The following is a 15,576-nucleotide window of genomic DNA, read 5'->3' on the forward strand; positions in this document are numbered from 1 at the left end:
GGTTTCCTATACTATGAGTCTATTTGGGAATTGATTTCCAGAGAGATTCAGTTGGTGGTAAGGTTGCAGAAGCAAGTTCTGTCTAATGAATCCACAAAAGAAATGAGGTGGTAAATTAGCCTTTTAATTCCTTATAAAAAAAAACAAAACAGCAACAACAAAAAGCACCACAAACAAAAAAAGCACAAACCAAAACCAAACTCAAAAAGTATTACATCTTGACATTGGAGCAGCTAACAGTGATACAAAGATGCAGTTATCCACTGGTTTAAATTCCTTCTGCATTTTGCTATTGAAAGCTCCTGTGTCCTTCAACAGAACTGCTGTGCATTGAATAGTGTAAATTCATCCCAGTTTTAAGAGTACAATTTAGGTCAACACTGACCATAAGTTCTAAATCAGATTTCAAAGAGTGAGGGCCAGGTACTGTTAAGGCAAAGGGGATTTTAAGTGCCTTCTGGGCATGAAATTATATACGTATTGAAAGTCTGAAAGTAATTTTTATCAGGTTCTATTCAATACTGTGCTCATTTCTTACTTTTTGTGAGATATATTACCCATGAGTAGCTTTCAGGACTTTTATTGAAAACACTGTATTTTAATTATTATACTCAAAAAAAAGGTACTGTTCCTGTAAGTTACTGTTGTTTAGATATTGGTAGCATATATATACATACCCATATGTAATGGATATTTTTTTTAAACGGCCAAGTTATTAAAATTGTTTTACAGTTACTTTCAAAATTATTTAAAGATTTGCCTTATGTTTGGAGAAATGGAGGAAATATACTTCAGAGTTTTTTAATCATGTTTAATCAGTAGAGAATGGGATACAGAAAAGAACTTTGTAGAACACCCTTGCTCTGAAAACTAAGTGTTGAACATTTGATAGACTAAATCATCATCACTTCTCAGTGGGAGGAGTAGTGTGTGTGAGAATTCTTAATCCCTCGTCACTCTATACCATTGGTCATTATTTTGTCTGACCTGTCATAAAGCATTAAACCTTCAAAAGTAAATTCCCAGAGAAACTATGCTTCATAATGAAAACTGTCCATCACTTTCCTGTTTGACCTGAAGAATGGAAAGTATTCATGGAATTCTGAAATACTCTGTCTTAGGGTTTTGAACCAAGAGGGACAGCCATAGGACAGAGGTTGGTCACATGGAACAACATGGTGAAAAACACAGGGTACAAAGCAACACTTGCAAACTATCCTTTCAAATATGCAGATGAGCAAGCTAAAAGGTATGTGTTAAATATATGTTTTATTATATTGGGGCTTTTTTACTTAGCACTTGCTCCAGTACTCTCTGAAGTTAATGTATATACTGCCACTGCTTTCATACAAATATTTCATTTGGTCTTTCACAATTCTTAAGGCCTTTCACATAGAACTAAGTATTTCCTATCAGAAGCTCTTTAGAAGAATGTATCATTTTAGTGATCTCTTTGAATTGTAGCTATTTTCAGTAGTGTTCTCAGTGTAGTTTACTTTGATGTCTCTAAGAAGTAAAAATTCAATAACATTTCAGGTTTTGAATACCAAAGTCACATTGGTAAAAATGTATGTTTTTTCAATTTCAAGAGCTGTTAGCTTGCGTGACTTGTTTGGATACTCCTTTTAACAATCTCTTTGCTAAGGTAAGGTGAAGCTATCTATTCTGTTTTAGTCATCAAGATGACAGATGGTCAGATGATCACTACGACAGAGAGAAGAGGCAAGCAGAGTGGAACTTCCACAAGGATACGTTTTTCTGTGATATTCCAAGTAAGTCAAGACATTATGAAAGGCAGGCTAAAAGCTCCTTCCTGTTGAATGAATTATTTCCAAGCTCTTCTGTACATTGTATGCCTTCTTAGGAAAATATTTTTTGCTTCCTTATATTCATGGTAAGCACCTTCTTTCTGTCTTTGAAAAATCTGGGCTAAAAAGTTGTGCTCTATTGGTTCTTCCTAGGGAGTAACTGTATTACTTTAAAGTGCTTCCTTTAAGCAGTTCTGTTTCCTGTGAAGATGTTTGTTAGTTAGTGGTAATGCCAATCATTAGAAGAGCAGTGTTCTGTATATTGCTACAGAGGTAGCACCTAATTCATGCTAGGGAAACAGCTGTGTTTTATCTGTGTTATCAGCTTAACTTTAAAAAACCTAAATTGAAGCACTTTTTCTGTATATGTCATAGAAGACACCCACAGGTCATATCTTTAAGGGGTTTGTTTTAGGAAAAAAAACCAAAACAAAACACAAAAAAACCCTACACACACACAAACGCAAACCCAAACAAAATACCCCCCCTCAAAAAATTTATTTTTTTTTAAAAAAAAACAACACCTTAAAGTACTGAAGGTTTATGAAGCTAAGTTTAAGTAGAGGACAAAAATACAATTCTTTATTGACTTTTTACTTGGCATACTGCATAACTTTGATAAGCCCTGTTCTGGCAGAGAGCATGCATTAGCAGACACGATCTTGATTTATTCATACAATGACTTGGGCTCTTTTGCAGTTACTTCAATATGTGAGGACTGATAACAGAGCACAAAAACATCATTGTGAAATTATTTGTTTATATTATTTGATCTGACACAGCAATAACCAATAAAAGTGGGGTGAAAAACAATTTTTAAAATGTTCTTATTATGGTATGTTCTTACATCTAAGTGAAAGGGTGTGAGCAAGGTTGTAATTTCTGCTCCTGTGAGCAGAACCATAGTAGACTGAGCAGAACTAAAATAGCCTGAGCAGAAAAAAACAGTTTATTTCCTTTTGACCCTTGTTTGTCATTCCCAGTATCTTTATTTGTCTGCTCCAGGATCAGCAGATTTCAGTTTCCTTGATCTTTTAAGCACAATCAGAAGTCATAAACACTACCGCTGAGTCTTTTCATTACAGTTTTGTAAAAGGCAAAAATTCTGTACTTTCACAGCAGTGGGAAAAAAATCAGCATTTTGGTTGTTAGAATATTATAATTAATGAGGTAATGTTTCTTAAACCAAGGTACCATATTGTGTTATCCAGCATCCTGTATTTATGTTTATATTTGTTTCCCTTGTTAGCTATGCAAAAAGATCTTACTGCCACTTAGTAATTATTTCCTTTCCTATGTTCCATCTTGGAATAAATGTAATTTAAGTTGTAATTTAAGCTGTCTAAATTGTGGAATTCTTAAAAGTGGCCTCAAGGATATAACGTCAATTTCCACTGCAGTCATTTGCTTCGAAAGCAAAAACATTCTTGCAGAAACAGCTTTATAATTATTATTTATATTCCCACATGACTTACTAACAGCCTTTGATTACTATTATCTGTGTACTGCCATTATGCTGTGCCAAGAATTTCATAGTTTGCTGATTAGATCTTTTGATTTTTGTTTGTCGTATTTCAGAAGATAGTTTGCTTGAATAGAAGTCTGTAGAGCTTCTAAGTGGTATATAATATTGAAGATGCCATGTTTACTATAAGCACTTTAAGGAAACTGATACTTTCATGTGCAGAGTCTTAGAAGTAAATAGCACGTCTTGGAAAGTAGGTGGATTCCCATGACCTGGCAGAGATTTCATTTGTGTCATTTGAATGGTGAGATTTTGCCTCAGTCTTTGATAGTAGATACACACAAATAATCTATAAAATCCCCCTCCTGTAATTTCAGGTGATCGCTATTCACGAGTGGTGTTTACATCAACAGAAGGAGAGAATTTATGGAATTTGAATGCAATTAAGTCAATGTGCAATGTAGATAACTTAAGGGTAAGTAAAGATGGCATTTAATTTATTTAACTTGTGTGTCTGAAGCGTGTATTTGAAACTTTGTTTTGATGCCCATTGCCACCCAGTAGCAGATTAGAGGACTTCATTTTGTTCATATCCTTTTTGAATCATCAGTCAGCATGCAGACAAAGTTAAAAAACAAATTCAAATTATATAGGGGAATTTATTTGGTTTTGCTGCCAATACCATCCAGAATGGGGTAGAGGAGTGTTGCTTTAGAAGTTTTTAAGCAGAAAGGACTATCTTAATTTTTGCTGAGTTTCCTCTTGGAGTATTATTCTCTGCATTTTTTTCTCCTTGTTTTCCAGCAAATATTTCCACTTTTCTTGCTTTTTCACCTTCAGGTGAAGCTGCTGCAACTTCATAGCATAAGCAGTTTTCTCTGACAGGCATTGGGTCATTCAAGTTTTTTGTGTTGTTTTGGGGTGTTTTTTTTTTACATCATAAGAGAATAGGTTGGCAGATGGACACTAAAGGAGTATAGATAAAATAACTAGAAATGTAGTCCAATTAATTAAATGTGGATAGTGATACTTTCAGAGTAATACTCATTTTCTTTTTAAGCTGAGAAAATGAAGGAAGACATTTTGACCATTTCTGCCTGGCCCCTTTGTAATTTTTTCTTTGCTTTCCTTGTATTCAGGGCCTTGCATAGTCAAAATAATCATAGTAATAACCAGCTTCAGAGGCTCCCATAGCTTCTTTTACATGTGCACCCTGATTGAAATTGATGTCTAGTTTCAACTCATGAAAGTTAACTGACAAAGGCTAAAATAAATTAGGTGGTACATTTGTAAAATATAAGCTTATTACCTGCTGAAGTGAACTCCTTTGAACTGCTAAATAACCATAATTTTTTTGTGTACTATTGACTGGGTATGGAAATAAAGCCATTTTTTTTTAATATATTAATAATGATCCTTTTATTTCCAGTTTATTCCAAATGAATAATTACTCCAAAAAGAAAATAATCATAAACAATTACCTTCATATTATACCACATTTATTTAATGAGTGGTATTTTCATAATTAGATTTGTTTATCATTGCCTCTTAGACAACTGTATTAATTTAGCCAATTCCCGAACTGTTTTCCCTAAGCTTGCATTTGCTTTCTTAAAACGTTGAGCTGTAGTGAAACATTGTATTGTTAATCTCCTTTGGCAGTCTGCTGACCTGTGTTTTGTCCTTATTGTCTTCTGTTGGTGTAAGTGGTTTTTGTCTTCACATGCTCACGAGATGTTCCTCGTTTCCCCATCAGAGATTATTGCACTGACAGGTTGGCTTATGTGATTACCCTTTATCAGCATGAGCCAGGTGAGCAAAGTACAGTATTTAAACTAACCCAGGTCAGTTTCGAATGAGCTGGGCTAGGAAGTTAATCATATCCCAGTTAAATCAGGAGATACAGTGGATATCTCTGGAGATACAGATACCCTTTTACAAGGGTAAAAATTAAGAGTTAGGGAGGAGATGCTAATCTGTATGTTTAATTGAAGAAGCTTAGTCACATAGACAGCTGATGCAGGTAAACCCGGTGTAGTATAGGTCGTAGGAAAGCAATGCAGCCTGAACAAAAAAAGAAAAATATTTCCTTATAATGGAAAAAAGACTGTTAATTACCTTTGAATAATAATTTTTTTTAATTATTGCATTACTCCTGAGGAATCTTTTTTTTTCCTCCTTAGATGCACACTTTGATAATAATGTGTGATTTCAAATGCTACTTTTTTTTCTGAGGGAAGGATGAGACTTCAAAAAGCAAGCTCCACACAGTTTGCATCCATAAAAATAGTTTCTGCTTTGAAATAAGAACACTTAAAAAATTAAATGATGGCTACTTCAGCTACACCCAGAGTTGTATAGGTATTTGTAAAGAATATTGTTGCATATAATGTTTGTATGGATCATCTTTGTAATTTAGGTATTTACTTAAAAATATAGTAATCGGATGATCTTGGCTGAGCAGAACAACAGTGCATCATAATAGCACATTGGTTTTTAGCTATTTAATATACAAAACAAATCGATGTGGTTAGGTTTTGCAGTTATTTCTGGTCTATATCAGTAAATTTCTAATAAAAATTTGATAATCGGGCTTAGAAAGGGCTGAAGATTTTTTAATATTTTTTTATATGCTTCTTACTTACAAATAACATGTCTAAACTATTCAAACACTTTCTAAACATTTCTAAGCACTTCTAACACTTTCTAGGAGTGCTGTGATATTGCCTCACTTCCACGTGTTAAGTTCCACTGGCAGCCAGTCCCCAGAGAGGACGCTGACTTGCACTGCAGCTATCACAAGAAATTGATGACTTCAGTGACCTTCTGGTCTTGCAGACTCTTCTCTGGGTGTAGTTCTTTTGGTTGTTGGATTCATGCTTGTTTAGGGCTGCAATTCTGTTGAAATAAGTGGCAAAGCTTTCTGTATGCAGAGTCAGGAAAACCAGACACTTTTCTGGAAATGCAAACCTTAGAATTTATATTTTTTCTGATTACAAGCAGGACTTCAGCACCAACTAATATTTGCTTTAATATGAGCTAACAGTATATTGCCTATGTGTTAATTGTATTCCCATCTGCTTGTAACTACTTTAACTATATGTTTTACTGACACTTAGGGGTTCCATCCTGCAGCTGCTCAGCATATGGTAGTCCTATAATCTTAGTAGAAACATAATATACAAAATAGCTGTAGGAGGTGGTCTAATTTTTTACTACTTGGATAAGAAGAACCCTTTCTTTCACTTGTTAATTGTGGAATGTTTTCCCTATAAACTGTAAACAGTTATTTACAGTCTTTGAAGTTTATAAAATAATTTCCTCAGACTGCTTCAACAGAGCTGTGCATTTGTGTTTCTTCATCACTGTGTAGATCCATTTGGGACAAATCTGTCCTCACATACAGCGTGTGTGCAGGTTGTACAGTTTAGTTTCCTATCTTGTTCCAAAATAAATGAAAATATTGCCAGTGGCTTACCAAATCTGGCAACTACAAAATGGCCTTTTCAATTTATTTGGATCACCAACAAAGCCCAATGTTACAATATATTAATTTTTAACCAAGTATTTTAATGAGCTATCCGCAGCTAAATTTTGTGTTTTAATTTCCAATTTCCAGCTACCAGCTCACATTACTGTATCTTTGGCAACAGTTACTTTACCAGTGAATGTTTATGGCCTGCAGCAAGTGTTGAAGAATAGCATATGAACCTCATTGTCCCATCTTGAACTTGAATACATAGAGAAGACAATACAATCCTTTCTTCCCAATTTGCCCATTATATCCTCATAAGATTAACCTGGAGACATGCCATGAAAAATGCAGATATGCTATTCCAGTGCTTCCTTTTATTTATAGTAGGTTGTTCAGTTTTTCCTGAGCTTGCATGTGTACGTGTATTTATCTGGAAACAATCAAATGTGAATTATCCTGTTTCTTTGGAATGGTAGTTTCTTATTGTTCAGAAACTGGTTGACAAATTTAGGTTCATATTAAAGCTTTTGTAACTACCATGAGAATTCACAAGTGCAGGATTTTTGTCTACAGTATAAAGAACTACTAATAATAAACCTGTGCGATTTTGCTAAAAGCAAACAAAACCAAACAACAACAAACCACAACAAAAAACAACCACTGAATCCCTGCCCAAAAAAAAAAACAAACCCAAACCAAAAAAACAAACACACCAAAGTGGTATGTTTCACATCCCCTAAATTTAAAACATGTATGGATAATGCTTCAGGGCCCAATCCTGTATGTATGTGTAAATCCATTAATAAATGTTTTTTTTTAATGCAGCCATAGTAATATGTGTTCATTCTATGTAACTTGATTAAGACTGAAATTTTACATGTGTAGCTATTTGAAGGATTAATTCTGATTTGTCACATAGAACAGGGCAGAAGTTCTGGCTTAGAAGACTTATATTCTCTGTGCCCTATTAAGATTGAGTCTTCCCAACTGGGGAAGGATTTGCTGATCTAACCTTGTTACTTAAGAGTTTCAGTTCTATTTTTATAGAAACTTTGGCTATGGTGATTACACTGATCATGGCAATTTAGTTAGGTCATGCTCTTACTGGCTTCAGCTACATCTGGAATATACTTGAAGTGAAAGAAGAGTATCCACATAAGGGATTAACACTTCTTAGCTAATGAGATTCCTTAACTAAAATGTTTTAATTGCTATAAATTTTGAAACACTCTGGGAAGAGTTCCTAGGCTTTGAGCAGTCACTTGAGCTGATGGCTGCAGTGCTCCCCCATGACCCAGTTCTGTCCACTGCCTGGACTCGGCACTGGTGCCTGCTTCTCCCCTAACTTCTCCGGCCTTGCATTTTCTTTGCTCCATTTGCTATATTTGCTCCATTGCTGCATTTTCCTCTGCTCCTGAGTCAACGCTTGGTATTTAGTCCTCACGGTGAGTGCAGCATTCAAAGGCATGATTGCAGCAGGGCTTATTTTGGGGTGCTTTATGCCACAGCAGAATTTTCTTGTGGTTGTACCTCAGAAATTCTGCATGTCTTAGGGACAGACAGTGCCTGGGTGGCAGGCTGACTTGGTTGGGGGATATGTCTGCCAGCTGCACAAGAGCAAAAAACGACTCATAAAGTGAGGGTTGTAGAAGAGAGGTCAGATGATGGAAGATGTCATAAAGCTGTCAAATCCTTTCTTTCTGGATGGTAAGTCCCTTCCTCTCCTAGGAACTTCAGTATGTTATTCCAGGCAGAACGGAACTTCACTGATGTTCGCTTAGTGTTTATTTTCAGGACTACAGTGTAAGATAATAGAAGAGAGCTTACAGTCCTCAGTCTGGAAAAAAAAATGCATATTCAAACAATAGAATTACAATGTTTTTCATGCTTCCGCCAATTTTATGCTGCTGTGATAAATCAGTTTACTGAGTAACTGCTTGCTTAGTCTGCTGCATGTAAAGAGGATGCTGATCAAAACCAATGTGTGTGAAAATAAGAATTTAAAATCTTAACACGAAAGGATCATAAGCCAAATTTTCATCATTTGAATATTTTGTGTGTGTGTGAATGTTTGTAGTAATTCATACTATTACTTTAAATTGGATTTTTGCCCTGCCTGTCTTTATACAGATTAGATCCCATTCCCAGTTTGGCGATCTCTGCCAGAGAGCCACTGCTGCTTCGTGCTGTCCCAGCTGGACACTAGGCAACTATATTGCTATTCTGAACAACAGGTCATCGTGTCAAAAAATTGTTGAACGGGATGTCTCTCACACCTTAAAGCTGCTTCGCACATGTGCCAAATACTACTACAATGGAACCCTGGGGCCGGACTGCTGGGATATGAATGCCAAAAGGAAGGACCAGCTCAAGTGTACAAACGTGCCTCGCAAGTGTACCAAGTACAATGCTGTTTACCAGATCCTTCACTATCTAGTGGACAAGGATTTTCTAAGCCCAAAGACAGCTGATTATGTCTTACCAGCTTTAAAATACAGCATGCTTTTCTCTCCAACAGAGAAAGGGGAAAGCATGATGAGTATATATCTAGATAACTTTGAGAACTGGAATGCTTCTGATGGTGTAACAACTGTCACAGGGATTGAGTTTGGAATAAAACATAGATTGTTTCAGGATTACCTGTTGATGGATACTGTGTATCCTGCCATAGCCATTGTAATTGTTTTATTAGTTATGTGCGTATACACAAAGTCCATGTTTATCACGCTGATGACTATGTTTGCAATAATTAGTTCCTTGATTATTTCTTACTTTCTTTATCGGGTAGTATTTAATTTTGAGTTCTTTCCATTCATGAATCTCACTGCATTGATTATTCTTGTTGGGATTGGAGCAGATGATGCTTTTGTCCTATGTGATGTTTGGAACTACACAAAATTTGATAAACCTCATGCTGGAACCTCCGAGACAGTGACCATCACATTGCAGCACGCTGCTCTTTCCATGTTCGTCACGAGTTTTACTACCGCTGCTGCCTTCTATGCTAATTATGTCAGCAATATCACAGCAATCAGGTGTTTTGGTGTTTATGCTGGCACTGCCATTTTGGTGAATTATGTTTTGATGGTTACATGGCTACCTGCTGTAGTCGTGTTGCACGAACGATACCTTCTCAATATCTTCAGTTGCTTTAAGAAACCTCAGCAGAGAGCATACAACAACAAAAGCTGCTGGACAGTGTTGTGCCAAATGTTCCACAAGATTATTTTTGCAGTTTCAGAAGCATCCAGGATATTTTTTGAAAAGGTTTTGCCATGCATTGTTATCAAATTCCGATATATTTGGCTTTTCTGGTTCCTTGCCTTAACAATCGGTGGAGCATATATTGTGTGTGTAAATCCAAAGATGAAGTTGCCATCATTGGAGCTCTCTGAGTTTCAGGTATTTAGGTCTTCTCACCCATTTGAACGATACGATGCAGAATACAAAAAGCTCTTTATGTTTGAACGTGTCCATCATGGAGAAGAGCTCCACATGCCAATTACAGTAATCTGGGGTGTCACACCTGAGGATAACGGTGACCCTTTAAACCCTAAAAGTAAAGGAAGGTTGCAACTAGATAGCAGTTTTAATATTGCTAGCCCAGCTTCACAGGTTTGGATTTTACGTTTCTGTCAGAAGTTAAGAAATCAAACATTTTATTACCAGACTGAAGAACAAGACTTCACAAGCTGCTTTATTGAAACGTTTAAGCAGTGGATGGAAAATCAAGACTGTGATGAGCCATCTCTTTACCCCTGCTGCAGCCACTGGAGCTTTCCATACAAGCAAGAAGTTTTTGAATTATGTATCAAGAAAGCTATAATGGAGCTAGAAAGAAGCACAGGGTACCATTTAGATAGTAAAACCCCAGGCCCTCGCTTTGACCTAAATGACACCATCAGAGCAGTGGTGTTGGAGTTCCAAAGCACCTACCTCTTTACACTAGCTTATGAGAAAATGCATCAGTTCTACAAAGAGGTGGACTCATGGATTTCAAGTGAACTTAGCTCTGCTCCTGAAGGCCTTAGCAATGGTTGGTTTGTGAGTAACCTTGAATTTTATGATCTTCAGGACAGTCTTTCTGATGGTACTCTGATTGCCATGGGTCTTTCAGTTGCTGTTGCATTTAGCGTAATGCTTCTTACAACTTGGAATATAATTATAAGCCTTTATGCAATAGTTTCAATAGCAGGAACTATTTTTGTCACTGTAGGCTCTCTGGTCCTTCTTGGATGGGAGTTGAATGTGTTAGAATCTGTCACTATTTCAGTTGCTGTTGGCTTATCTGTAGACTTTGCTGTGCATTATGGAGTGGCTTATCGCTTAGCCCCTGACCCTGACCGAGAGGGAAAAGTAATTTTTTCTTTAAGTCGTATGGGTTCTGCTATTGCAATGGCTGCACTGACTACATTTGTAGCTGGAGCAATGATGATGCCCTCTACCGTGCTGGCATACACACAGCTTGGCACTTTTATGATGCTTATAATGTGCATTAGTTGGGCTTTTGCAACGTTCTTCTTCCAGTGCATGTGCCGATGCCTTGGACCCCAGGGCACTTGTGGCCAGATCCCGCTACCAAAAAAACTGCGATGTAACGCCTTCTCTCAGACCTTTTCAGGAGCCCAGGGAGGCAGAGGTCAAAATAAGTCGCATCCCATTAGCAAGTATCAGCTGGACTCCAGAAGTCAAAAACCAGAAGTGGAACATGAGCGCTATGAGCTCGAGCCCCTGGCATCACAAACTGGTATCTGCAACCCGGCAGAGAAAGTGACTTATGAAGAAACTCCTATCTGCTCAGAGCTCTTCAGCAATAGGCCCCAAAACACATGTGTGCCTGTGCATGCAGCCTATAATAGTGAAGTGAGAAAAAGCATAAAAAATGTTGCTAGTTCAACTATGCTACAGACCTCTCTTGACCAACACACCATATGCCCAAGTTTCTCTCAGAACAGGCAGTGTAGCTGTTCTGATGCATACAAGCAAGTGGCAGTGAAGTGGAGTCCGCACTCATGTCAACAGTTGAACGATACTTTCTGTTACCAGTGTTCTCCTTCACCAGGAACTGTCCAGATCCAAAGCTCTGTACCTCCCATAAATGCTTTGCAGCAAGCTGCTGAAGGTTACATGCACCCAGTCCAGCATGTCCTCCACTGCAGTTGCCTTCAGGGAAGGCTCAAAAGAACCATGACACAGAACTCCCTGCCTAAAAATTTTTTCCTCCAGTCCGTGCAACAGTTTCAGGCACATCAAATGATAAATAGGACAGATTCACATGCTCATCAAAACCCAGATGAAAACATAAGAACTGTCCCAAAGGTGATGAGCTCCTCACAGTTTCTCTGCCGAAGCACAGGACCTGTAATAGTGCATTGCTCTGAATGTGAGAAGAGTGTATCAAATAACCAAAAGGGATTCTGCCAGCAGATGGACAGCTGTACTGAAAAGGGTGGTATAGAAGCAAATGGGGTTGAAAGCAAGAAAGCCTGTCTTTCAAAGCAGAAAAAGAGAGCTGAGAGCAAGCTAGATCAGCATTCTTTGCAGCATGATCGGGTTTTGAAGGCTGACCAAAATGATAAAAAACATCTGCTGAATAGGTCAGTGAGAGAGGCTCTCTATGAGGGTTGCCATGAAAACTCACACTGTTGTGGCAAGGCTATCACAGTGAAGTGCAATTCTGTTGACTGTCAAATGCCAAACATCGAAGCCAATGTGCCTCCTATGTTAATGCGCCCAGAGCTTTCCAATGAAAGTTTGTTAATAAAGACACTATAATAAATCTTTAATTTGGCAATCCTGTGTCATTCTTTTAAAAGTTTAAAGCACTAAAGAGGGAAGTCCTGAATAAGTATGAATTATCATTTGCGTTTTGGAATTAAAAATGTATTTTAAAGAACAGTAACATTTATACATTTCATAAAGCCATTATGTGTAGCAAAACCTGATGTTGTCCAGAATGTTTTTCTTTTTTGCTGTAACTCATAAGATGGATAATGTTTAATTTAGTTTTTGTTCTAGGGCATTAGAGATTGAATTCTTCTTATAAACCATCTCAAGAAATAAAGCATTACGACGAAACTCTCCCTTTTCTGGAGCCAGGGCTTGTGAGATTGATAACATTTGGGGTGTACTGAGATTGCCATGTTTTCTGAGTACATCATTTATGTTTATCTTTGATGTGCTCATGCACGCCTTGAAACAGCAGCAGAACTGTAACTGTGTTCATTCAGGATTGTACAAAAGACCAGCTCTGCAAGGCAGCTTGTTTTGGGATATTTTTAATTATTTGTCCTAACAAAATCTGAAGAAAAACTCTTGGAGATCAACAGCACTGGCTGTGTATCTGTATATAGTGCAGTAACACATTTAAACTGCCCTTTCTGGCAGTCAAGACTTTACCATTAAATACCAAAGAAACAAAAGTAAGTGAACATTATTTTCTTCTCAGTGATTACAAGAAAAGTGTAATTCATGTGTGTGACATATGTATGTGTATGAAATCAGGAGTTACAAAGTTGGGCATGAAGTGCCTTGCAATACAGAACTTTTTCCCACGAAGTCTGAAAATTAGAAGTAAATCTACTGTGGAGAAAGGCATAATTAATGCACATGTTCTGGACTTACTGTCAATAGTATCAGATCAATTCAAAAGGCTGAAATACATAAAATATTATACTCTCATTTTTCTTACGCAGCAAAGTTCCAAGATATAGCTACAGTGCTGAACCAAACCATGTAACCAAAACATTTGTTTTCAGACATTGTGTTTGTGTAACTACAGGGATAGGCCAAATCACAGCTATGGTTTGGTCGTGGGACAGCTTGCTGGTGTTGTCATTCAGGGAGAGTGGATTTGAGCTGGAATTGTGTAGTATGTCATAAGTGATAAGAACCTTAATGACAAATGTGCCTTCCTCTAATCTCTTGGTTATGCTGATTATGTTGATTTACTATACATAGATAACAGAAGATAGATTTCATGGACTGATGTGGTATCATGTACTTGGTGTGTTACAAATCACTGGAAGAAAAGTCTGGCTTTTTCTGTTCTTATGTTCATGTAGAGGATTAGCATCATATGACAAAATGCTTTGGTTTGTCTGGGAGTAGTTTATTCTAGTGCTTATATATCCTACTGTCTGGAACAGAGTAAGGTTGAAATCTACAGAAAAAGCTTAAATGGTTTTACATGGTTTCAAAAGAGTTAACATTCTTTTTAGATAGGAAATAAAGCTCATATTTATTTATTTTAAAGTTCATAATCCCATTTAGAGCCAGATTCTTTCAAAGTGATTGTAATGAAAACAATTCAGGGATTTTCTGTGCACCGTAGAGGCCATTAATTATAAAGAGCTAAGACTTGCACTATTAGCAATATGAAGAGATTAAAAGGAGTAAGACAGAAGCTGGGCTGTTGCTGTTGTCCAGCTTGCTTTCTGGCCACTGAGTTCAGTTTCTGTGAGGGGTGTATGTAGCACACTAAGCAATAAATTGTCTCTCAAATAATAGCAATGTTATAATAGTTTAATTGGCTTGCAGTCAGACCTTGCCAAAGAAGTGTGTAATGCTTATGTGTTGCCTGTCACATCAGCTGATCTTCCCAGCTGTGCCTTTGAGGCACAGGCCTTACAGCAGGTCCCCAGCTAACCCATCTACAGAACATAGGACATTTTGTGCTGGTAAGCTCAGAACTGAGGTTTTTTTCTAAGCCAGTTTTTCATGACTGTGTTCTATATAAGGGAACTCCTGACTGTTTATATTAATAGCAGTGTTTATAATGGTGAGGTAAGCGATAAAGGTTCATGGTGTATTTTCATTAGGATTTATAAAGGCTTAAAGGCTGATACAGTAAAAAGAAAACAAAGGGCAGATAAGGTGTTGTGATTCAATGTACTCCTAGAAAATATTAAAATGAGCGATTATACTTGGCTAGTGAACAATATTACTGTTGTATCTGCTTTTCGTGACTTTACCATTGTCTTCCTGCTAACTTATTTATTCTTTCCTGATCTCTTATCTGGACAACGAGCAATGACTGAAATAGATACACTTAGTGTTTATCTGTGTAGCGCCTCATCTTTGTGTGTGCAGCATCTGTCAATTCATGCGTAGACTCTAAAATCCAAGCCAGTACAACTCTTGGAAAGTGGAAGAGATTTGGAGTTGGTTCCAGTGACAGTTAAAGGTTGATGAGACTATGCATTACCCTATCCCCAGGAAACTTGTGAGAGAAAAAAATTAAATATTAATAATTAAGTTTTTACAGGCTACTAGAAGCAAGTGAGGAGACATGGGATCCTGTTCCACTCCAGGAACTCTTAACAAGGCCTACTCTGTCCTGAGATGTTTCCCTAATAGTTGCCAATGATTGCCAAGTCCCAAGAGAAGCTAATGAGCTTAGAATACTGTTAATTTCCATTAACTGTTCTGCTGTCACTGAGGTCATCCTTTGCCTTGTGATTGCATAGTGAAACTGGATGTGTGCATGCCCTACTGACCAAATGTGGTGCTTCTCTTGTAGGCTGCCTTGACACTGACTCTGGCTACAGTCACATTTATCATGTGGGTAATACAGTGATTAGTTTAACAAAATATTATATGATCATTTACAGTAAGTTCTTTAAAATACTACATCATGCTCCATACATAATCACTCTGAATGTAGCTGCCTGATACAAAGTATGGTAGATAGGTAGGTAGCTGATACAGTAATGTAAAAGGTTTTTTTAAGTTACTACTTCATTGATTGTGTTTTAAGTAATTTAAAATCCATCTTCTTACAATCACCTGCATTCACTTAAATTTGATCTTTTTTAAACTAATATGGG

At 37.1% G+C, this 15,576-nt stretch overlaps 1 protein-coding gene across 1 annotated transcript in view; it reads left to right on the forward strand.

Annotated features, from left to right (window-relative positions):
- DISP1 (dispatched homolog 1 (Drosophila)) overlaps nucleotides 1–12,528 on the forward strand; it is a 32,835-nt gene extending 20,307 nt beyond the window's left edge. Inside the window, exons 4-7 of the mRNA XM_009994759.1 lie at nucleotides 1,122–1,249; nucleotides 1,675–1,772; nucleotides 3,651–3,748; nucleotides 8,879–12,528. Of these exons, the coding sequence (XP_009993061.1) occupies nucleotides 1,122–1,249; nucleotides 1,675–1,772; nucleotides 3,651–3,748; nucleotides 8,879–12,523 (3,969 nt within the window). The 3' untranslated portion in view covers nucleotides 12,524–12,528. The remainder of the gene's footprint in view (nucleotides 1–1,121; nucleotides 1,250–1,674; nucleotides 1,773–3,650; nucleotides 3,749–8,878) is intronic.
- The last annotated feature ends 3,048 nt before the right edge of the window (nucleotides 12,529–15,576 follow it).

The sequence above is a fragment of the Chaetura pelagica genome, unplaced genomic scaffold, assembly GCF_000747805.2.
Source record: "Chaetura pelagica isolate M959 unplaced genomic scaffold, ChaPel_1.0 scaffold2, whole genome shotgun sequence".
NCBI lineage: Eukaryota > Metazoa > Chordata > Aves > Apodiformes > Apodidae > Chaetura > Chaetura pelagica.